Genomic DNA, 24983 nt, shown 5'->3' with positions numbered 1-24983 from the left:
TGCTTCCTTTCTGATATTCTCATCACTTGCTCAAACAGGTATGTTACCCATTTGCCTATTCCTGCTTCTCTTACCGTCAATATGCCAAAAAAACAGAAGTAACTTAACTAGAAATTAAGACTTTATTTAAGCAAAACTTACTCTATTAAGTAAATGTATATAATATAGGCCTATATAAACCTCTTTAGATCTGAATGATATTAATAAGTAAATAAACATTTATTGTTACATTATTTTTAGATGCTTTACAGATTGACTAATATATATATTTTGACAAATAATAAAATTATAAACAAAGATGACGAAAAACAAAAACAAATTTTAAGTATTGATCTTTAACAATGTATATATAAACACTCTTCATACAGAATGCCCCATACAAAAGCTAAAGTTCATAATTACTGATATACAATAAGAGATACACAAAATTGTTTTAAAATCTAGTAAATGAAATCTCATTGATGACAAACAGAATTGAATACTGTACTTTGGCGAGTCCAGAATTGTGGCAAAGACAAGCCAAACCAGTCACTTGTCGCAAAATTTAATTTTTAGTTATTAATACAGTGTTCAACAGTAAAATAAGTGCTATAAAATGGTAAAAGAATCATTTAAACTTGACATTTCCTTAAGAAGTTACAAGCGTTCAAACATACAGCTGTTCTGTAAGCAGAACAATATTTGAAAAATCAGCCTTCCAAGTTTATGATTTAGGGCATTTCTCAGGCAGAAACTATCACCATCATTATAAATTGTGGTTTTAACATTGAAAATGGGGAAAATAACAGCATCTGTATGGATACACAAAGGTAAGTTTAGTGCGATAAAATAGATTTTTTAAAAATTTGACACTTCAGCATGTTTTGGCCAATACTGTATCTCTGAAACAGGATTTTCGATGATTGACTGGTTTGGTTTGTCTATGCCACAAATGTTAGTTGACAAAACCAATGTTTAAACATAAAATATAAATCATGAACATTGATTTTTCACACTGGATTAAAAACAATAAAAATGGAACATCAAATCTGTTGCAAAATAAAGAGAGATTTGAGAAACTATGACTTGTAATGCTCCAAAATTATTTTCACATTATTATCAAGGTACAACACTTACTGGTATAAGAGAGGGGTTGTATATAATACAATTATATAAATTAATATTTCTGTACATGCTTCCCACTTTCAGGCGATCAATATCATCTCATTAACTCAGCGTAAAGTGTTAACCCAATAGTAATGATAGATGATACGCCTCGCATTGTAGGCAAAACATTCAAGAAACCACATTGGATGTGACTATTAAGAAACATACCATAGTTGATACTAAAAATGAAATATCAATATAAATCCTACCTCTGTTAAGAAGGACCACGACAGAAAAAGATATGAAATTACACAAGCAAATACAATGATGAGTTGCCAAGCAGACAATGCTCGATGTACAATAGCCGTGAGCACTTTACACAGCTAGAATTATCACACAAAATCAAATAAATCCATCAAATTCTAAACTGCTATGATTTAAATGGATTTAGTTAGCGCGCGGTGACAAACGGTTTATGACCGTTGTGATCTAACCGACAGGCTTCGGGACAAATTCAGAGGTTTGTAATCCATCCATATTTGATGTTCACGATGGGTAAAGCAACTACCAATGATATGTACTGATTCTATTTCACATAGAAACTTCACATTAAAAATTTATCGTAACGAATTCTATTTCTGGCAAAGCAATATAAATAAAACTCTCAACTTAACAGAATGTTTTACATGTACGCAAGTGTATTTCATGAATAATTGATAAAATGAGACTCCATGGCCGCATACTTGATAAAGTCTCCTAAAATATGCTACATGAAATTAAAATAAGGCCATGTTTCAAGGCAATTTTTTTCACTTGTACTATTTTCTTTAAATATTCTGAATAAAGGATTAGAACTATATGTGCGAGCATAACAACTATGTATTGTATTATTTATCCACCTTATCTTAATCTAACATCAGAAAAAATGGGTGACATAAAGTTAACTGAGCATGTGCACGAATCAGAGAGCTAGTTCCTGATTTGTTGACGGAGAGATTACTAACAAAGTGGGCATTGCACTTAAAGTGTAAGCGTTTAAATTATTTTATTATTGTTATAATATTTTTAATGAATTTGTATATAATGAAACATCCTTTTGCTTTACATACCAAACCTTTGGTTCTGTAATGATTCTGTAAGTAATTTTTTTTCCCTTTTTTTTTCAATTTACTGTTAATTTTTCCTTTGGCTGCACCATCATTTTGGATGTGTGCCACTGTAAATAAAAGTGATTCCAAATAAAAAGTAAAACTAAATGAAATACCATATTTATGTTACCTGATGAAGCTGGCATTGATTGCCAGCAAAAGCTCGTGTTGAATAAATAACATTTAAGTTAGTCTCAGAGTGCTCCCTTTTAATTTTCTTTGTATATTGTTTAGACTAACACGACTTCATTACCACTTTTATCATATTTATGTTGAAATTGACAAAAACTACTCATAGTTGTACCATGGAGGAATTAGTTGTAATCTCCTTTGTTTTTATGTGGGCACATCAGAGAAGTACACAATGCTTTACACAAAGTCATTATCATTTTGCACATTATTATTATTAAACTATATTGTTTAAAAAAAAATTAATTAGTCTTTGAATACAAAAGGCTGTCAAATTTGCCAATTTCATGTAAAAAACATAATTTGCTAAAGTATTTAAAAGTACAGTACTGCTTTTTTTTATTCTACCCTTTAACTTGCTGAAATTAATATTTGTTTCTTTTCCATTCTACCCCTTAACTTGATAAGTATTATCTGAATTACTGCTTCTTGTTCATTTTATCCTTTACAGTACCTTGTTGGAAGTATCAAATTGCTTCTTAAATTCTACTAATGGATCAAATGATGGCCTCTATTGTTACACAGAAGATTTCAACAACTTTTCTGGGTTAATTACTTCACCAGATAAGTCCCCATGAGGACAGTGTAAAGGTTTTGAGCTGCACAGTAACTTGCAGCTCCTAAGAGAATAGATGGACATTGAATTTCATCTTCAGAAATTGTTTTATTAAGTCAGATAGATGCCTTTATTTATATTATCTGAATGTCATTGAGGTGAATTAAAACAATTATAATATGGGTCATGACAAAATGTTTTATATGCTTTTGCAATTTTAAACACATTACAAAAATATTAAAAAGAATTGGTTTTCATAAATAATATTTATAACATGATAAAACTCATTTTTAAATAAATTATTTTCTTTTATTAATCAAATAACAAAGACTGGCAGTGATATAGCGGCACATTTACTAAGTTAGCATAATAGATGTACTGTTCTGCACACATCAATTACAATACTTTACTAGTTACCTGAATGAAAAATTCCCCAAAGTAAAAGAATACATATTAGATCAACCATATTTTAAAATTCTAAACCTATGTATTTAATTTCATCTCCACAACATTTTACTCTTAATTATTCAATTCTAAAATAGTTTTATACTTATGGAAACTCTAGTAGATATTATTGAAAGTATAATGGAAAATGCCTTTTTTGATACACCAATAGTCTGAATTTGTTTTGTCATTCTGGCACCTCAAACTTATTGGTAAAATAAATGTAATTCAAAATAATAATATATATTTTGAATTTTATTTATTTTACCAATATGTTTGCAGTGCCACAATGGCAAAAAAAAAATTAAGACTAACAATTATTAAAAGTGCATTTCAAAATAAAAAATGAATAAATGAAACCGCATGATACTAACTATTAGGTACATACCACCTCACACAATCAATATGGTTTATCAACCATACAGAATTTGGTATAATTATCAATTTGCTTAACCAACTTTCATATAATTGCTAATTTGTCGAGTTGCTTTATCCAGAGTTTTCACTCAATTGGGCATTCACTCTATTAATGTAAATTATTATCAGTTTTGTCTTTTTGTTCATCTAATATTCTAACTGCTATTTTAAATATTACATAATATCAATCTGCATTTTTAGATATTAGAAATACATATCTCCATATATGATGCAGCTCATGATGATGGTCCATGTGGAGAACACAAAGCCCTTACGATTGAAACAAGAGAATAGCATTTTAATTACGATGCATTGGTGGAATGGGGAAGACTTTGCAATCAATATCAACAAGACACGCTGATACAACAACCTACACGCTCAATTGATTTTTCGCCTTTGATCTGTACAGTTCTTCATAATACCAAATATTTAATAAACCAAGTTGTACACAAAAAATGTATGCAGTTGTATAATGCATAGCATGTAACTTAAAATAGTGCTTTTTGACATTTTCAAATATGTAAATTAATAAAAGCAATTTAATTTTAAATTAAAAATATTTCGGAGAATTTTTTAATTTAAAATGACTTCTATCCTTGAATATGAACAGCACTTATATTTCACACTGAATATTAAAAAAATGTTAGCAATAATACTATATGTAAAAAAAACAAAGTTTACTCTTTTTTCTAAATATTCTATTGATCAATTGGTGACACACAGTATCACACCCAATCAACGATGTACAATACAGGATTTTTATATTTGCCACAAGCATTAAAAGGACAAAATGTGGTGTGTAAAATAACATCACCCCATGAAAGCCAATAAAATTAATTAAAGTATTGTCCTTCTTGTTCATGAAAAAAATGATTAATTATTGGGTGATTCATTGCTGTGTTAAGGTTTGATGTTCAATTTATGATCACTTGGTATACACCTTGCAAGGAACAATTTATAATAATTGTAAAATATTAATCAATTAAATGTATATCTGATGGACACCACTTTGCTCAATCTCATCATAATTAGTTCTTTTATTTAGACTAATTTGATCTAACTATTTTACTAAGACCATATCACCATTTCCATCAGTACAGTAAATCAGGTAAATATGTGAATCAATGGATAGGAAGAACTCCTTAATTTACATACTTATTCAATATGAAGACATTATCTTTCTTTGTGGAACGCATTGCACCGTCAGTCTTCGCTGACATAATTCTATAAAGAACACAATGCAACGAGGTGCAACTGATCGTTATTAATGACGATCACTCAGACTGCTATTGATAGTCCTCAGATGGTATCGTATCGTCAAGCGCTCAGAGAACGAAGATTAATGCAGTGTGTGTCCACTTTAACAAATGCAATTCTTATTCTCTTTTGTAATAAATAACTATCAATCATGTCAATTTATAGAGCGACAAATTCGCAAATTTCCTGCATTCCATACGCACCTACTTTTGACGTTTAATGGGAACTAAATAAAAATTAGAATTTTTAGAAATTCAATTTAAGTGGTACAATTAGCCAGTAAAGAATTCCAAACAAAACCTCAAATAATCACAAACATGTACGACTTTACTCAAAAGAGGTTCTGCACACTATCGATGATAGAAAAACAGGATTTGAATTATCGAGTCACAAAGTTGAGACAAAATCTGCCAATAGAAAAAAGAGAGTAAGATAAATTGCCAGCCAGTAAACATGAAAACTATAAGAGACATATGTCAACGATATATTATAAGAGCTGGCAATGTATCTCAAGATAATAAATAGGCACAGAATTCTTTTTACAACACACAATCCAAATTACCGGATAAAAATAAACTGGAGAATAGATGCTGCAAATTGCCCCATTTCCTTTCACCATTGTGACCTTAGCTAACTATCATCAAGTGCATTCAGATTATACATAGATTTTCCAAACAATTCTATCAAGGTGTCGAGCAATTAGATGAAAATAAACCACTATCGTCCTGCGCATTTATCACAAAATGACAGGAAAAAAATAATCGCTAATAGTAAGAATATCTGTGGTTGGTAGTTCTGAGTCATATGACTATACAATGTCTGATTTGTTAAGCACTTGGACAGGTGAGTGTAACCTGGGCATCAGCATGTCAAATTGAGTACTTGGTATGAACTAAGCAATGGTGAACTGGATAACATTATTACCTTTTTCTTACATTAATTGTACTTTAAATGGATAAAAAACATTTTTTTTTTGTAACATATTCATCATCACATAATTTTATAACATACTCGTGATCAATCACCACCTTTGATCATAATTAATTTTCATTAATAGTACCATATTTCAAATATTGCAGCCACCACTATTATAATAAAAATTATCATCACACATCAAGCCCGTAGGCAGGATTTATAAAGGGGTGGGGTTTCTAATCTTTCACAAAAGCGCACTTAAGTCTACAATCATTTCATTCCTAGCATGGATGAGGACAATTGTAAGAATAAAACACCTCAATGTATAGAAATGACACTCCAATTCATAAAAAATGCTAAATTTCAAATGTTTGGAGTTACGTTCAACAACTTCCATGCAAAAGGCACCTTTTACTCATAATTATAAGGGCTTTTCTGGAAAAGGGGGGGGGGGAAAGAGGCGTTCTTTCAAACCCCTTAAATCCCCTAGCTACAGGCTTGAACACTGCAGCCATCACCAACAATCGCAGTCATCACTGCCATCATCAATACCATCATCAAACATCGCAGTCATTACTTCCTTCATCAATATTATGAGCACACATCACTGCCATAATCAAACATTCACCGACCATCGTAGTCACAACTGCCATTATCAATACCATCATTAAACATCGTAGCCATAACTGCCATCATCAAACATCGCAGTCATCACTGCCATCATCAATATTATCATCAAACATCGCAGTCATTACTACCATCATCAATACCATCATCAAACATCGCAGTCATTACTGCCATCATCAATACCATAATCAAACATAGTAGTCATTACTTCCATCATCAATATTATGAGCACATATCACTGCCACAATCAAACATTCATCGACCATCATAGTCACAACTGCCATCATTAATACCATCATTAAACATCATAGCCATAACTGCCATCATCAAACATCGCAGTCATTACTGACATCACCAATATTATCAGCACACATCACTGCCATCATCATAACTATCAACAAACATCGCAGTCATAACTGCTATCACCAATACCATCATCAAACATCACAGTCATCACTGCCATCATCAATACCATCATCAAACATCACAGTCATAACTGCCATCATTAATACCATCATCAAACATCACAGTCATCACTGCCATCATCAATACCATCATCAAACATCACAGTCATCATTGCCATCACCAATACCATCATCAGACATCACAGTCATAACTGCCGTCATCAATACCATCATCAAACGTCGCAGTCATCACTGCCATCATCAATACCATTATCAAACGTCGCAGTCATCACTGCCATCATCAATACCATCATCAAACATTGCAGTTAACACTGCCATCATCAATACCATCATCAAACATCACAGTCAAAACTGCCATCATCAATACCATCATCAAACGTCACAGTCATCACTGCCATCATCAATACCATCATCAAACATCACAGTCATCACTGCCATCATCAATACCATCATCAAACATCACAGTCATCACTGCCATCATCAATACCATCATCAAACATCGCAGTCATAACTGCTATCACCAATACCATCATCAAACATCAGTCATCACTGCCATCATCAATACCATCATCAAACGTCACAGTCATCACTGCCATCATCAATACTATCATCAAACATCGCAGTCATCACTGCCATCATCAATACCATCATCAAACGTCGCAGTCATCACTGCCATCATCAATACCATCATCAAACGTCGCAGTCATCACTGCCATCATCAATACCATCATCAAACATTGCAGTTATCACTGCCATCATCAAACATCACCATCTTTACTTTACTGCATAATAAAGTAAAATGCTATTTATGTAAAAAATAAAGCATACATGCCAACATCCGCTTTGGCCGGGAGACTCCCGTTTTGGTCAGCTGGCTCCCAGCCAATTTTTTTTCTCACATTTTTTCAAATGCTCTCTCGGTTTACAAAGAAAATTACATAGGCATACTAATATATTAATTGTACCGTATTTGCTTTTTTTGCAATAAAATACTATGAAAACCTCAATATTTAGGTTATCTTTCAATATTTTTTTTGCTACAGCATAGCCTCTCTGTGAGTGGTGCGAGGTGGATATGAGTGCTACAAACGCTGGCCTTGTATACTGTACATGCTGGACCCCCATGTAATGGGGATATCCCTCCCGAACCCCCCAAATGCCAAGGCCTGGCCCTTGGTGGCACTTCACGCCAAATTCTCCTGTATTTTAGTATCACAATGTTGGGATGTATGAATAAAGACACTTGCTAAAAATCAGCATCGACTATTTTTAAAATAAACACATTACAGTAATAAATTCTTGCATTTAAAAGGATAGCTGAAATTGCAAATTGTGATTAAAAACAGTGGGTCAAAATATATCCTCATTTTATTTTGGACCAAATGCAAGAATTTGGATGCAAAAATTACTTCACTATATTAATAAAGTAAGTTAATTGAACTGTAGATAAAAAATTAAGTGTATGAAAATAATTATCAGAGAAAATGTATTTCGAAATGCAGAGAACAGAACATTCGCTGTACAGGGCTCCTATAGCAGCCATCTTTTCATGTAAGATCTGGACCAAATCAAATTAAATCTATAAAATAATCCTCTTTTCACTTTCATCTAAAATGCACAGTTACTAACAACAACGCCCTCATTTGATGAATCTATTTCGGTGTTGACAGACAGCAAAATGTCGCCAGTGAATCCTGCTGGATGACCCTTCTAATGATCCGTCATCTTGGCTGCCATTTGCCAAGTTTCTTAAGCAAGGCAACTAATGAGACAAGTGCAATAGGAAAGCTCTTTAAGTCTTGAATTATTCAACGTTTGTAAAACCACTTCTACTACACAACACTTAACTTTAACACATACAGTACTCCTGTAATATAAAATAACTTAAATGGAGGTTGTCTACGACTATCTCCGACACATTTAAGTATAAGCACAGATATGGGGTACAGTATATTAAAGATGGTTGATATGCAATATAATATGTAAAATTTACATACATTTATAACTTCAGAATTAGTAGATTAATTTAAAATTCATGCCAAACTGTTGATCAGAAAGATCTATTAGGAGACTAGACAGAAACTAAAGCTGTGTTGATAATGATGACAATGAATGATGATAATGATGATGATGATGATGACCAAACTTCACAACTCACCAATCAAAACATTCAAATGCCACATATGTTCCACAATCACGTACACATTTAGGTATTATTATATTTAATTACGTACACATTTACCTATTATTATGTTTACGCCGTCAGTTTGTGGGACCTTAGCATAAGAATATTCAGGTGAGCATTATGGGAAGGTCCACTGATATGCAAATCATATTTATAAAAGCTCATTGTGCAATAGATGATGCCAAAAATGGTTGATGCAAATTAAAGGAGAAGAGAATAATAAGTGTGACTGTCACTTTAAAACATTATAATGTACTTGCAGCTGTTGCAAATGCAATTATATTTTGGAATGAGCTTGCAAATACCATGTTTAACAATCTATTAATACATTATAGGAACAATGCTATTAATTATAGTGATTTTGATATTGGGTACACTGTTAGTAATAAATTAAATGAGTATAATGTATAGGAAGGTATACTGTACAGGTAGGTAGGTAGGACGATCACGCATGAGTAATTCCGTTCTAGCGTCGTGTCATCGCACAAATCGAAAGCTCCTTACTGAGTCAAAAGCTGGGCCTGTTAATAGCTGAGACAGCCACAGTGCAGTGCCATCCCTGGTAAAGTATTAATCAGTATACATCTACAGACAATATTCCCAAATAGTTTATTCTTTAATATGGGTGAGTGCCCGACTTGTTTCTGGGTAGATTTTTAGTATGCCTGATGTACAGACTGAGTAGACTCAAGTCACTTTGGCATCCTTTAGATTCATGCTTAGCTTATAGCTTTAAGGATCATGCCCATATCCATCATGTGTCAAATGTAATAAATTAATAAACCAATTACCTATTGCATCTCAAATTGAATCTTTTAATGCCATACAGAAGCTCATAATTTTATGACACAGGATGACTTACAAAAATAACATTTATATTTAAAGTTTATGTTGAAGTAGAAGAAATGAAAAACTCAAATTATATGTTAGAATTTGAGGCAACTTATAAAGCATTTTCAGTACATTCAGAATCCACCAAGCCTTTACTACTCTATAGAATGATAGTGCATACGAAGCTCTTGGGATAACAACAAGTGAAATATTTATCATGTAATTGCCTAGACATCTGAATTTCTGATATGTGATATACTTTGCTACATATTATTTTTACACAAAAATATAGATTAATGATTAGCTAGGTCTACTGTAGGTGATATTTTACCTGCATATATTTAGAAGGCAGGAAGTTTGGTTGGATTCGGACGTAAACTCAATTACATGGGTAATCTACTAATAACCTTGGGGCTAAATGTGACGGTCGTTCGGACGAGTAAAATAACAATCCATTTACCCATTAATTTGACGGAAGTTACGTATTTTACAAGCTTCTGCAAGGTCAGAATTCTGAATAGTTTGTGACCTGAGTGACGACCCCGTGTCAAATTAGCAATGTTTTCGCGGCAATTTCAATACTTCATACACGAATTTACGCTATTTCTGCTTACTTTTTAGACAATTTACTCATTTCCTTGCGATTATCCTTACAAATTGACGCCGAATTATGATTAACCCAGCTGACCTATGATTAATTACGCCTTGAGGCAAGGTGTAATTGAAATATCCAGTAAAAAAGGTGGGTTTTTGGGCCAGATGTTTTTCGAATTTTCTATACCCAGGGGCATTATTTAATTGCCGCATGCGACCGCTCAGCTGGTGGTACCCAGTTAAATTTTACTCGTCCGAATCGGCCCTTTGAGAATAATTGCCGGTAAAATGGTTAATATAGTACCATACAGCAATTAAATGGATATTTTAAAGCATTTGGTGCTTACCCTTGAAAGGGACAATCACTGCACTATAATAATATTCAGTGACATACAGCTGGTTATCACTACCATCACTGATCTGGTGATCACTACCTAGAAACTACCATCATTGATCTGGAGATCAATACTATCATTATACCATTTGGTGATCACTACCATCATTATACCATCTGTGGATCACTATACCATAATTATACCATCTGGTATCACAATATCATAATTCATATCATTACTGTACAGTATATCATCATTGATATCATCTGGTGATCATTATCAACAATAATCTCATTTGATGATCATTATCATCATTGATCTGGTAATTACTACCACCATTGATCTGGTAATCACTACCAACATTGATCTCGTGATCACTACCATCATTGATCTGGTGATCAGTACCATCATTATACCATCTGGTGATCACAATACCATAATTCATATCATTATATCATTGATATCATCTGGTGATCATTAGGCCCCTACCAACATTAATCTCATTTGATCACTACCATCATCAATATCCCATGGTGATCACTACCATTACAACATTTATCAGGCACCAGAATCACGTCTTCATGATTGCTATCTGACTATGTGCACTATAAATTCTAGCCAAATATTTTGGTTTTCCTGCAAGTTTATTACAGTTAAAACTGACTTACTTCCCATAAGATTTTGAAATCCTTCTGTTCAATTCGGAGAAGCTCACTGTACTCGCATGTGACGACAGTTGCATTACGTGGTGAGTCATCAAGAACGGATTCACCAAACGCAGTTCCAACACCAAGGTTGCATATGGACATTGACTCCTATCAAAACAAATACATTAAACATTATAAAATCAATTAATAAACATGAACAACATATCTAAAGGCCCAAGCTAACTTGCATATTGCAAGGTACTATAATAACAATGGGAACCAGTGTGGCACCTTCTGTGTTACACACAAAGATGTAATTTCTTTTTCATATATTTCATATATTTTCACTTGCCAATGCCCATATTCCATGGACCTTTCTAATGGAGTGAACTAAGCATCAAAAGCGTGCTGTAAGGTCAACTTTCCTGATGGTATCTTTACCTCTGTGTCAATTGTATTTTCTTATTCATAGCACTTTAATTTCTGCTCACATCATGATGTTTCTCTGAATACCACCTCCTATTTGTGTATGTACAATGTATGTTTGAGTTTTGACATATTACCTGTGATGGCCAATTTATGTAAAACTGAAGATCTCATATTGTGGATACTCACATATTTTAGTGCTGCTATTTTTTTTTTTTTTAATATTTTGATCTCTTGTTCTTCCTCAGTTAACACCATAACATTAGCACCTGTCCACCAGGGTTTGTATAACCTTAAGTGGTTGTTTTGAATGGAAGTTGAGTATTGATTTGAGTTTCATGTTTTTCAGTATAATGCTGTAGGTACTAATCCATCGTATTGTAGTGTAGTATCTGGATATGTAATAATTCAGCTATTTATAATATAATACAGTTACTTTATGTTGAATGATGGTCCATGTTGCTAATACATGAGCACAAAACATCTGTCAGTTGACGTCAAAAAGTGCTTTTTTTTTCAAATTGTATATAAACCAGGCAGAGGGCAGATGTCACTGAACTAATCCTACCAGAACTGGCTAGTATAACAACTCAGCCAAAAATGGAGAAATCAACAGAAAATATCAAAGTAATATTATTATTGTTATTAATAATAATAACAATAATGATACTAATAACTCAAATATTTATCATATACATCTAAATATAATCTAAATTTAAATGTAATTCAAAATATTTAAATATAACAATATGCATGCAAATCAATATGATATACACTGTATGAAAAATATTTAAAACAATTACATTTGGAATATAGAAATGGTACAAAATATAACACAAAAAAACATTTATACAAATACATAAGGAATCAATGATACTTATGATAATTTATGCAAAGAAATACTAAATATTATCAATAATGAACATTAACAAAACAACAAAAAAGAATGACAAGGTAGAATTGATTTCAAATGGCACTGCACATAAATGATGCCCTTTAATATTGTAGTAATTTGTAAAAGACGGTAGCTATCATTATGAATACCGTTCTTGTCAATATTTTAGTTCTCTGTCACAGTCTAATATACTATATCACTAAACAGTTAGGAAATGTAATATACAAAATAGATCTTTGCACAGCAACAAAGGATGTTAATAATAACCTTTTGTAATATTTCAGAAGTATGCTAGCTGTAATCGTTGCACTGCTCACTAAGGTACACTCACAAGATAAGCTTGTGTATACTGTTCAGCTTATTGGCTTGTTTAAATTGTAAGTCATGGTAGGCAATTTTGAAATTTGTAGAAATATTTGTAACTGATAAAATGAGGAAGGTAGAGCAGCAACTGACTGATCTTGAATATTAACTTACAGCAGATTTAACAGCTAAACATCAAAGCAATCTAACCTACCGTTGGTTAATAAAAAAAAATGGTTTAAAAAATAAAACAAAATTTTAAAAAATAATAAAGCATATGCAACAGCCCGGGGAGTTTTGTATCCCTATGTATAATTTATAACTTTTAGGTAATCACGTTTTTAAAAAAGGGAGACATATATACAAGTTTTCTATTATTAATAATAAAGAATAATTAATTTTCATCAGACTGAACTGCATGATCATTAATTATACTTGGATGTAGTTGTCATGTTTTTCACTTCTGAAACGTTCTTCCTTCTCTTTCATACTCAATGGCATTTTTGAAGATTATTGCCAATATGTCCTTTACTGACTGTTCTCATGGAATCGTATTTTGGATGTTCTCTTTTTATATTTTGATTATATTAGACTTTGTACTTGAATTTTGTTTTTTTATTGTACTTCTGATGTTTCCTTCTGTTTTTTCTTGATTGTGTACCTTTGCTGTAAATTTGTACTCCAATTCAGCACTTTGGGCTGCTATTGTACTTACAGTGGTTTGAATAAAGAACTGATTATCTATCTCTCGATGGTGTTAAATTATTCAGGGGCGTACGGTGAAAAATCTAAGGGGGGGTCGAAACGAAAGCGCAGGGGGCAAGCTGAACTCAGAGCAATTTAGCGAAGCTTTCAGAATTCGCGGGGTGCGTTATTTGTGAGTGAAGCGAGCAACTAGGCTGGGGCTAGGGGGCCGCAAAAGGGGAAAAATTTACGTTTTTACGTTCTAGTACATTAAGTTCAATACCAAGTCTGACAAAATAGGCCTAATTGTAAACGTAGTTTTTGGGCAACACCAGACTATATTCACTCAATATACCACCAGCCTATTGGATTGCGGAACTCCTGAATATGGGCATGTGAGCATTTCAGATTAAAGAATTAAAAAAAAAAAGGTTTTTTTTTTTTTTTTCTTTTTCGTGGGATCGTCCCACTTTTAATTTTTTTTTAAAATAAAGTTATAAATGTATATAATACTGTATTGAAAAATAAACAATGATATAGGGAACATATAATTACTTAAAGTAACATTTTGTATGCATTTATTTCTTAACGTTTTCCTTTCAATTTTATATTTTAATATACCGTAATTCTTTAACTTAGTTTTTCTTCATCGTTTTCCTTTCAATTTTATATTTTAATATATTTCTTTAACTTAGTTTTTCTTCATCGTTTTTCTCAATAACTAATACTTAAACTACGCTTTCAATACTAAAGGTAATTTAACTTACCTAATATTTACATAAAAAAATAAATAGCTCTTTATTTAAAGATCAAATTGTTATCATTTATTTTCCGATGCGTCCTGCATCGTTTTGCGTCTTCTCTGAGTTCCTTTTCTTTTATTTTTCTTCTTCTCTCTTTATTTGGCATTTAGCATGGAAAAAATAATCTACAGTATTCAACTACCTCACGAGAAAAATTTGCTCTCATCAAATAATTACATTGCCTTCGGTTTTGCGTTGCGCGCGAATAGATTATTTTGCTGCACGGAAAACACGCAGCTACAGATAACAATAATGGCAGAGTGCAATGATGCGTAACCACATAACACAACTCCACTGGCGCGCGGGCTTCGAGATATCAAGTTGATTAAAAATGTATAACTTTATATGGATTGTTTAAAAAAAAGACAAAAAATCAAAATATTAAAAGGAAGGGCCACCAAACATTTTTTAGGCGAAGGATAATTTATTTTGATATTAACTACCTTCATGTTAGGTGCAGTATATTTATGCTAGATTTAAAAAAAAAAATCATATTTAAAAAAGGGCACTTTCTTTAAAAGGGGGGGTCGACCGCACCCATCGACCCCCCCACGGTACGCCCCTGCTATTCATTATCTTATTCATTGCTTCTCTTTCAATTTATTCAATATATTACTGTTACCTGATCGAAAAACAACCTTCAACTCTGTAAACCAAAAACAAGACTACAATAATAAAAGTCTTACTTATAAAGGAGCAAAAGCTTGGAAATCTTTAAACTAAAAACAAGACTACAAAAAGAAAGGTTTTACTTATCAAGGAGCAAAAAGAAATGAAGCAAAAAATGCTGAAGATCTAAAGAGTTTCCAAAAAACTGCGTCAAAACTTTCCAGTATGTTGTAGCCAACTTTTTGTTTAAATTTTACATTTAAAGTACCTGCACTTTCTTTTGCTTTTAAATATTTTGTTTTTAAGGACATGGCCTCTTCGAAGACCAGTCTTTGTAAAAAGACTGAAATAAGTCTACGTGAATCTGTTATTATTATAAGTCAAATCATGTCTGTGTTATTATTTTACCTGCTCTATTTTGCAGTGATTTGAGTATACTAATTCTAAGTGATCGGTTGTAACGACCCATATTATATGGCAGTTATAGTTAAAGTGGTGGGCGATGATGGATTTGTATCATCACATATGTTATTATATCTGTTCAGTTCTTATTTACATCATCTTTGAGCATCAATAGAATAGCCATGATGTACACTGTAAAGCACTACATAAATACAGACATGTTAAATTATCATATATTACTATGATATGATGATTTAAATGAGTAATTATACATAAATCTTCAGAAAAGAGAAGGAATTTTATCTTCCGATGTAAAGTACTATGCCACTAACAGGACACCACTAAACTGGACTATAGGTTACTGTATCATCCCAGATTAAACCAACCAACCACAACAGTACCTTACTAGTGTTCTAATTTGAGATATCATCTACTTTTGTAAGAAAAAAATCTAGTGGTATGATCTTGTAGAATTAATCATGTTTTGGTTTGCTGAGTAGAACAAGAATGACGTCTCATCACTCATCCCAATCTAGATTAAAATGATTTGTGTATAGTGTCATCTGATACCATACTGAAGACTATTAAAATTTAGAAAGCTGTAAATTTTTAATCCTCAGAAGTGAATAAACCTGGAATGAACTTAGCACAGAGCAAATGAATGGCTGAAAATGATATGCTGCCAATATCATAATTAACGTGATAGACTGCAAAATACCAGTCACTTAATGATACCTAAACCTGTATCAGAGTCTATACACCACCATATGATTATGAACATAAACAAATCTTATGTATTTTCCAGCCCCTAATAAGACACATTTGAATTTTTTCTCACTTTTTACATAATTAATATATAATAATATAAAATTGAGAAAAATCCTCATCACTAGTTATTGTAATTTGCAATGTTTAAAATATTATTGTATCAAGTATCAACAACTGTTATCAAACATTGATGATCATAATGATGATGTTGATGAGGATGATGATGATATTGATAATGACAAAGATGATGATGATAATGATGTAATAATGATGATGATAATGATCATTAAATTAATTTTTCTTCAAAAATTATTGTGATTATGATGACTTGATAATGATGAAGATGGTGATGATAATGATGTACAGTAATAATGATAACAATGATCATCAAATTAATTTTTCTTTAAAAATTATTGTGATTATGATGACATTGATAATGATGAAGATGGTGATGATAATGATGTACAGTAATAATGATGACAATGATCATCATGATAAACTAATTTTTCTTTAAAAATTATTGTACTGTAGATATTGAAATTTATTATCATTGTATGGTTTCATATTGTACATTATGGCTTGATGATTTACAGCCATTTCAGTGTCACTTATCTTGCTTGTTCGAATACTCAAAGGTTTCATGTGTCCATTCTAAGCGTCCAGCAGCGCTATCATGCATGTTGTTTAGGTGGTTATCTATTAACAAGCCATGTGTCATTCTGACTTCAGTAATTGTTCAATAAACTTGAAATAAAAGCTGGTTATTATAGTAAACCAACAGGTAAGATACCATACTCTAAACAATAGACTTAATGTTCTACTAAATTTATGATGTATCACTATATATTCTGAAAAAGAAATATTGTCAGACAAAAGTATTAGAGCATATAAATATCACTGATCACAGTATTGATAAATGTGAGAAAAAACAATCCTAAAGGTAATGATTAGAATGTGAAGAGGTTTGCATTCTTTAATTCATACACAAGTATAGCAAGTACATGTACAATAGCTATGGCAACAAATACACCACTTGAACAATGGTCAAATGCGTTGTTTTACAAGTAATGTACTGTGCTATCAGCATGTAATAGACAATACAAGTAAATATAATGACACAGAAGCTTGCAGATACATACATTAATTTAAAATTCACACAAATCCTTAGACTACTGTCTGCATATTTTAATTAATATCAAATATGAAATTTAATATTTTGAATTTCTTACTCAGACTATTAAATTAACTTTTAATAGAAAATGACAGTAAGACACACTTTTCTTTGTCAATTAATAGATACCTTAAGTGTTATTCTCTTAATTAGCTGATAATTTACACATGAAAAGTCAACATATAAATTTGTTTTTTCTATATCGCTGAAGAAAAAAAAAATTAATTTCTTTCTTTCACTTCAATTTGTGACATATAATATTGCATATAAAAGTACCGCCATACTGTATCTTGTATTGTCTCTTGAAGTTTAGTAAATAATTTGATCATTAAATTGTATTATTCTACTGTATAAATTCAGAGAGAAAGCTCAAAGTACAGTTGCAAATAAGCAATGAAATATTTTAAGACATCAACAAAATACAAGGTAAATGCAAAAAATGTTTAATAAACTGATGAATATTCATAATACCAATTACAGTACCTTCTGATTTCCTGTTTCAGAAAAATACACCTCTAACGCACCTGATAAAACAGCATACCAGTTCGTACCGATGTTTCCTTGCCGATATACTTGATTTGCAGCGTGAAGAGTTATATGATTATTATAATTATTAGTATTTAAAATAACTTTGCTTGGTATTTTAATGAATTACTGTAAGTGTTTAATAGCAGAGCATAATAATTAAAATATACTATACATCACATAAAATAATATTAAAAAAGATAATACCAAAGGGACTAATATTATATCTGGAAGACTTCCATCTAGAATGCATTGTACCCCATTAAAATTATTTTCTTTTCTCACCTTTAGTAGGTCACATTATATAGATTGACTATAATTCACCATGCAAGTCAGTTCACACAAATGGAATGAGAAATTAAATAAATCGAGCGATGGTTATTGATGAGGAGGGTATTGCATTCGATTGCCATCACTTAACTCATCTTCGAACTTCATAAATTGAGAGAGGGTTTATTGCCATGAGGGGATACATCATTCAACTGCCATTACTACTATGACCATCATATGTTAGGCCGCCTGCTCCAAGGCAATATAGGATTTGTGCACTTAATATTCATGCAAATTTATCCCTTGTTAACAGCAAAGTAAAGACACTAAATCACTTAAGTAACACTTGTGAAAATCTGATTGAATATTCAATCCACATCCTCGTATGTTTATTGTTTACTTTACAGTATACGTAATAATTTGAGATAATAACGGTAGAGAGGAGGACAAGAACAGCAAGCATCATAGCCACTAGGCAGCTTCACACCAAATCTTTAATTATTAATTAATAATTATTTTTTTTATTTTTCCATTGATTGTTAATATTCCCACAAATCTTCAGGCAAGCACCCAGAGAAAGAATGACCAAAAATGAAAAAACACAACCTCCACTGGGACTGGAGGCATAGTGAATGCTAGTAGACCATCAAGGTTCTAGTATAAATCTAAACCAGTAGCCATTGGAAGCCTTTTTATTCTTTAAATAGCACTAATTCTCACATGGATGACAAGGCTAGGTCTTTGAATTGCAATTTATCATGGTATATTACATAAACAAAAAACAAATTTATTATTGAAGATGTAAATATATTGATTAGTTTAGTTCTGCAAAATTGCCACCACTTACACGTAACACCTGCCTCAAGATCCTCATAGTAACCATAGTAACATATCTGCCTCATCAGCGATGGATGAAACTTCTCAAAAGCTTTAACACCTTTTAATCGTGAATAGATGATATCTAAATCCTCACCACTCCGATCATATGGTCTATAGAGAATTAAAAAAAAAAAAGATAAAAATTTAGTATACTGTACATTGCTTAATATTTTTCCAATGACCCCATTAGCTGTGTTCTAGATTTACTGTAGCTAAATTAGTATTGTATGGTTGAAACAGAATTCAATCAGGAAATGTAATACTGTAGCTGTAGTCCAAGTGAAGTTCAAATGACATGCAAACTCCCAAACTTACAGTATATTCATTTACAGTAAAGTCCCATTAAATTACACTAAATTATACAACAAATAGTTTCTTGTCTGTTCCTAAATATAAGTTTGATTCAATTCTATCTTTTCTTTTCAACCAGTACTGCAGATTTTTACCTTCAATTACATACAATTTGAAATCAGGGCATTCAATTTACGTTAACTCCCTCTCCCCTTGTTCACATCTCTTAAATAATTCAGATAGACAAATCTAATTTGAATTAAGGGAACTGCAGCACCTATGTAAACCTATACACAGTATGAACACTCAACCTTCGCAATTTTAGAAGTTTAAATTGAATTTTGAAAATATTTATTAATTAATGTTATTATTGTATACTGCAATTAATATTTCAAATTTCTATAGAGTAAATAAAATAGCGAAGTAGTCTACAAGTTCCATTAAAAATTCATAAAATGCATTTTTTTTTTTCTTTCCCAAACCTCCCCCCCCCCAAGTTATTTGTTAAATTTTGTCTGCTCAATTATTTCAAAATATTGCTTTTCTGAAATTTAAATCACTATCCAGCAAATTCAGGGGCAGATCCCAAATTTTTTGAATGGGGAGGGGGGATTTTTGTTGGAAAAAGGGGCGTGTCCCCAGCGCCCCTCTACTGGATCCGCCCCTGAAATTTCTATTCTTACTTGTTTAAGAATATTTGAAAAAATATGCATTGTACTGTTCATTATTTAGTACCACAAAAATTAATTTACTTAATAATTACATTTGTCATTATGAGGCAATTCTGATATCTGATTTTTTAGAGTTTTTCTGTCATTAGTATACAATTTTAACCCACTATCTTGGAATCGGAAGTCAAGCATCTTAACCACCACGCTGCAGTACCACTCCATCATATTTTGTAATCCCTCATCATCATTACTATATTATTAGAGTATGTTATTTTAATACTACTGTGTTACTAGTATTTTATCATTAAAATTCATCTCTCATTTTGTTGTTTGTCATATTATATACAGTGGAATGAAATTAGTATTCTAATAGAGGCACAGCAATTGACCATTGACCAACTACTGATAATTATACTCGCAATTCAAAACTAATCATTACCAACAATATCATTGCTACAATATGGTAAGGCATCAGTGATATTATTATTGACAAAACATCAAAGCACTGATGCATAATGCAACGTTGGCTATATAATAGAGACCTAGTGACTCGAATGCATGTAAGTGCTCTGCAATTGACCATTCACCTGGTAGTACTAATTATACTCATAATACCCTTAGAACCAATATAATTGATACAATATGCCATGGTCTCAGTGATATTATAATTATTAGTATCGAAGCATTGATGCAATAAATGCAACATTGGTTTTACTGCTACAGTGGTAGTGTTGATATCATTACCAACCATTATACTCAACCACTAGTTGTCTTAGTTGAATGGTGTTCAACTCACTGATGAATCTATGATCTGCATGTTGGTATTGCAGCATACTATTCAATTCTACTAACTTACTAAATAGGAATATGCTGGTTTTTTAAAATTATCGATAACATGTTGATTCCCGCTACAAGTATATTACCCACATTAAGGGTAGGCCTACTATATAAGGCTGATACTTCAAAGAAAAACATTTAACTTGTGTATGCGTTTTAAAAATGAAATTTTAAGGATAATATTGTAATTATATCGTAACTGGACCTTAAGGAATAACAATGTCAAATTGATTAAGTATTCAGAATAAAGAAGGATTTCTATCTATCTATATTATTAAAATAATTATTTAACATTCACAAATACACAATGAATCTTGAAGTATACTTCAATGCAATTAAAAAAATAAAGAAATCCTGTTGTGTATGTAGTATTCTCACTTTTGTATTAGCATCAATAATGTGTAATTTCAATCATAGTAATAATAATAATTGATAATATTACTGTATACAAAAGTAAGACATAAAGATACTAATATTAATAACACTAGAAAGCTTTATTAATAACAAAAGACAGCTTGTATAATCCTGAGGCTATTCCTCTACAAGGCCATACAGTATCAAAAAAATCACAAAATCAATCAATGATCTTTGTTAAATATAATGTACAATAGTATACAAATATCATGTAGTATGAAAACCCTCCAAGCACTAATTATTAATTAACAAATTGGTTTGATTAATTAATTAACTCAGACCTGTCTTATTAATTACTTAACCCAATATTACCACCTCATAGCATTACGATAGCAATCAGTAATCAAATACAGTGTTCAATCATGCATGTCATTTGCAGGACAAACTCATCCAGGTTTACAATAACATGATGACACCAAGTGTATTATCTATTCATAATTAATGTTAATTTATAACAACTTGATAATGATATATTATTCAACACACATCTACTAAAACTATGGAAATTAAAAACCCCAGTTTCGTTTAGATGCTTATTATGTTGTCTTTAGTATATTATTGTATTATATCCTTGCTATAGACAAGAAAAAATTATATTACAGTACATATTTGATGTATAACATACAATTTAATAAAGTTATAGTATATTGGATCTTGTTATCGTATAGTATTCTCCAGGATCTATATCTTATCATATTGGATCTTGAGGTCTATATTATTATAAATATTATAATGATGATAATAAAATAACGGCAACTATTATATACTGTAAGATTTTGGTCTCAAATTTAATGTTATCAGTATTTCAATATGCTTTTAAATATTTGAAGGAATTATTTCTATAATCATAACTACGACTTTAGTGTTGTTATTATTTTCATTATTATTTTCTTTAAACTCACAAATCAAACACCAAAGATTCAAAATACAGTAGTCTATCAAATTATTAATTGAAATAAAAGTCAAAGATCAATCAGGTTAATTCACTTGAAAAGACAAAGTGAAAACTCAAATGCCAATTGCAAAGTCAAAAATATTGGACAATGATTAAACAAAGAGAGGAAAATGCTAAAAAACACTTCCATTACCATACTAAAAGCGATAATGGCCGAGTCACTTTTATGAAAACATCTTGCAGCATTTGAATGCAATGCTAACTGCTGTAGCAGACACCATTACTTAAAATGAGCGTCTGAGTGGCTCTTTCAACAATCATAATGCATTTAGCTAGCTGTCAGATCATTTCAATGCAAAAATCATCAACAATCTCTATTTAACATAAAGAGTTCCTTTCAAACACACCAGCTAACATTAATTCTCATTATTTCCCCTAATATTTTCTTTTAAGCCTTTAATATCACGAGGCTAATTGTTGACAAGACAGGTCACACATTGAGCACTCATTAATGGCTGCCAAACAATTAGCGACATAATAATCAACTCGATAAATTCCCAAAACCTAGTTGTGTCAACCTTTTTTAAGTGAACATATGGGTCTGAGCTGTGGATTATGAAATTATACAATAACAAACTGCTTTGTTGAAAATAATTATAACATTTTCATTAGAGGTTTGGTAATATTTTTTCAGGTAGATTTAGCAATGACAGTTTTTCAGAGCTTTATTGATTGGAATCAGGTTCCTAGCTTACCTTTATCTATAAGGATTTCTTCTTATTTTCCATAGATTTACATTGGTTATCATATATTATAACTCGTGTTCATGGTTGAAAAAAGTGAGTGGCAGTCTTGGCCTTGCGCATGACCCTAGAAGCATATTTAGATCCTTTATTTTTTTCCAAACTGCAATGTGTAGGCCTAATGAGGTGGTACAGTAATATAATATAATATTTATTGACATTACACTTTTACATCAGTGGCAGCACACAAGAAAGTGGCGCAGTCAAACTTAAACTAATGAACAAATAGTAAAAACAACAACTTAAAGCTAAACAAATGAAAGAACTTATGAACAAAGAGTAAAACAACGACTTAAAGCTAAACAAATTAAAGAACTTAACTAAAGAAAATACAACGTAGATCTAAAATAAATCATGAACATCCCTCACCCTCCCCACACAAATAATGTACATAATACACATTACGTGCATACAGTACCCCACCCAAATATGTGTGCATATATATATACATATATATACATACATATATATATATATACATATATACACTCATATAAATATACATACACACACATTCACATACATACACATATATACATATATATATATATATACATACATACACACATACATACACATATATACATACATACACATACACATATATACATACATACACACATATAAATACACATATATACATACAGTACACATATACATATATATACACACATACACACACATACAAACATACATACACATGTACACCCATATATACATACACATACATATACACACATACACATATACACACACATACACACCCACACACATATATATTATACATATATACAAAGCGTTATAAAAGTATATAAAAGAAATTAAATTTAAAACATAAAAAAAAAAGAAATATATGTATTACTAAAGCAACAATGCATTTAACCTAATTTTAAATTTGATCTTCTATCCCAAGCTTTTTTAGCAAATGTTTTACAACATCTGTCAAATGCAGATTGAACATCACCATTAAAGAGATTATTTTCCCCCAAAGAACAAAATGAATTTTATCATCAATATCAGATTCTGAGAAAGTGTTCCAAGTTGCAGTCTCATTGCAAAGTTCAAGGTCTTGTTTTAAAATAGCTAATTCTGCCTCTCTGATTATATCTGTGAGCTGTCTCTTAAATGACGAATATCTTCGGTTTCGCCACTTTGGCACAAGGTACACTGACCATTAATCTCTTTAGACCATTTGCAGGTCTTGCCATCAAGGGGTAATGTGTTGGACCTATCTAAATCAAATCAAATTGTTATAACAGTGATAAAGAAAATTGAGGCAATTACGAGAATATCAAATACATATAACAATGCAGTGATTGTTGCTGAACGAATTAATGAAGCAGTTTGTTTGTGACTGGCAACAAAACAAGCGGTTACACTTGGCTGCTTAACTTCATATTGGCCCATCGTTTTGCAGGTGAAACGTAATCTTTTAATGAGACCACAGACACTTGCCTAGGACGAAGCGAGGCCTCAGTTAACAATCGTGTTAATTTAAGCAGAAGATGGTCTAGCAGAGCATTACTCACGTCACCTCAATAGGCAGCATTTAAATAAACCTCATTCTTAATACTTTGGTAAAATCTAAATTAAGCGGAATAATTTAAAAGCAATTTGAAACCTATTTTAACTCGATAAAAAAAGAAATATATGTATTACTAAAGCAACAATGCATTTAACC

General features: G+C 31.4%; 1 protein-coding gene and 1 long non-coding RNA gene across 7 annotated transcripts in view; one reads left to right on the top strand and one right to left on the bottom strand.

Annotated features, from left to right (window-relative positions):
- The window catches only part of LOC117106767 (rap guanine nucleotide exchange factor 4-like), a 73589-nt gene that overhangs the window by 44720 nt on the left and 3886 nt on the right, over positions 1-24983 (bottom strand). For 3 of the 6 annotated variants that reach the window (XM_033248197.1, XM_033248198.1, XM_033248200.1), the window contains exons 2-4: positions 19360-19502; positions 18201-18289; positions 11678-11824 (exon numbers count right to left, since the gene is read on the bottom strand). In XM_033248197.1, the coding sequence (XP_033104088.1) occupies positions 11678-11824; positions 18201-18289; positions 19360-19502 (379 nt within the window). Of the gene's footprint in view, positions 1-1355; positions 1448-11677; positions 11825-18200; positions 18290-19359; positions 19503-24983 lie in introns of those variants that run through there. The other 3 variants (XM_033248201.1, XM_033248202.1, XM_033248203.1) reach the window with 3 other exon arrangements.
- Positions 24284-24983, top strand: part of LOC117106768 — a 934-nt gene continuing 234 nt past the window's right edge. The window contains exon 1 of the long non-coding RNA XR_004445138.1: positions 24284-24368. This is a non-coding gene — a long non-coding RNA (uncharacterized LOC117106768). The remainder of the gene's footprint in view (positions 24369-24983) is intronic.

The sequence above is a fragment of the Anneissia japonica genome, unplaced genomic scaffold (genome assembly GCF_011630105.1).
Source record: "Anneissia japonica isolate Jap-2015-1 unplaced genomic scaffold, ASM1163010v1 scaffold2471_len1564793_cov202, whole genome shotgun sequence".
Classification (NCBI taxonomy): Eukaryota; Metazoa; Echinodermata; class Crinoidea; order Comatulida; family Comatulidae; genus Anneissia; species Anneissia japonica.
The sequence above is the reverse complement of the archived record's forward strand: the minus strand, read 5'-3'. Positions and strand labels throughout refer to the sequence as shown.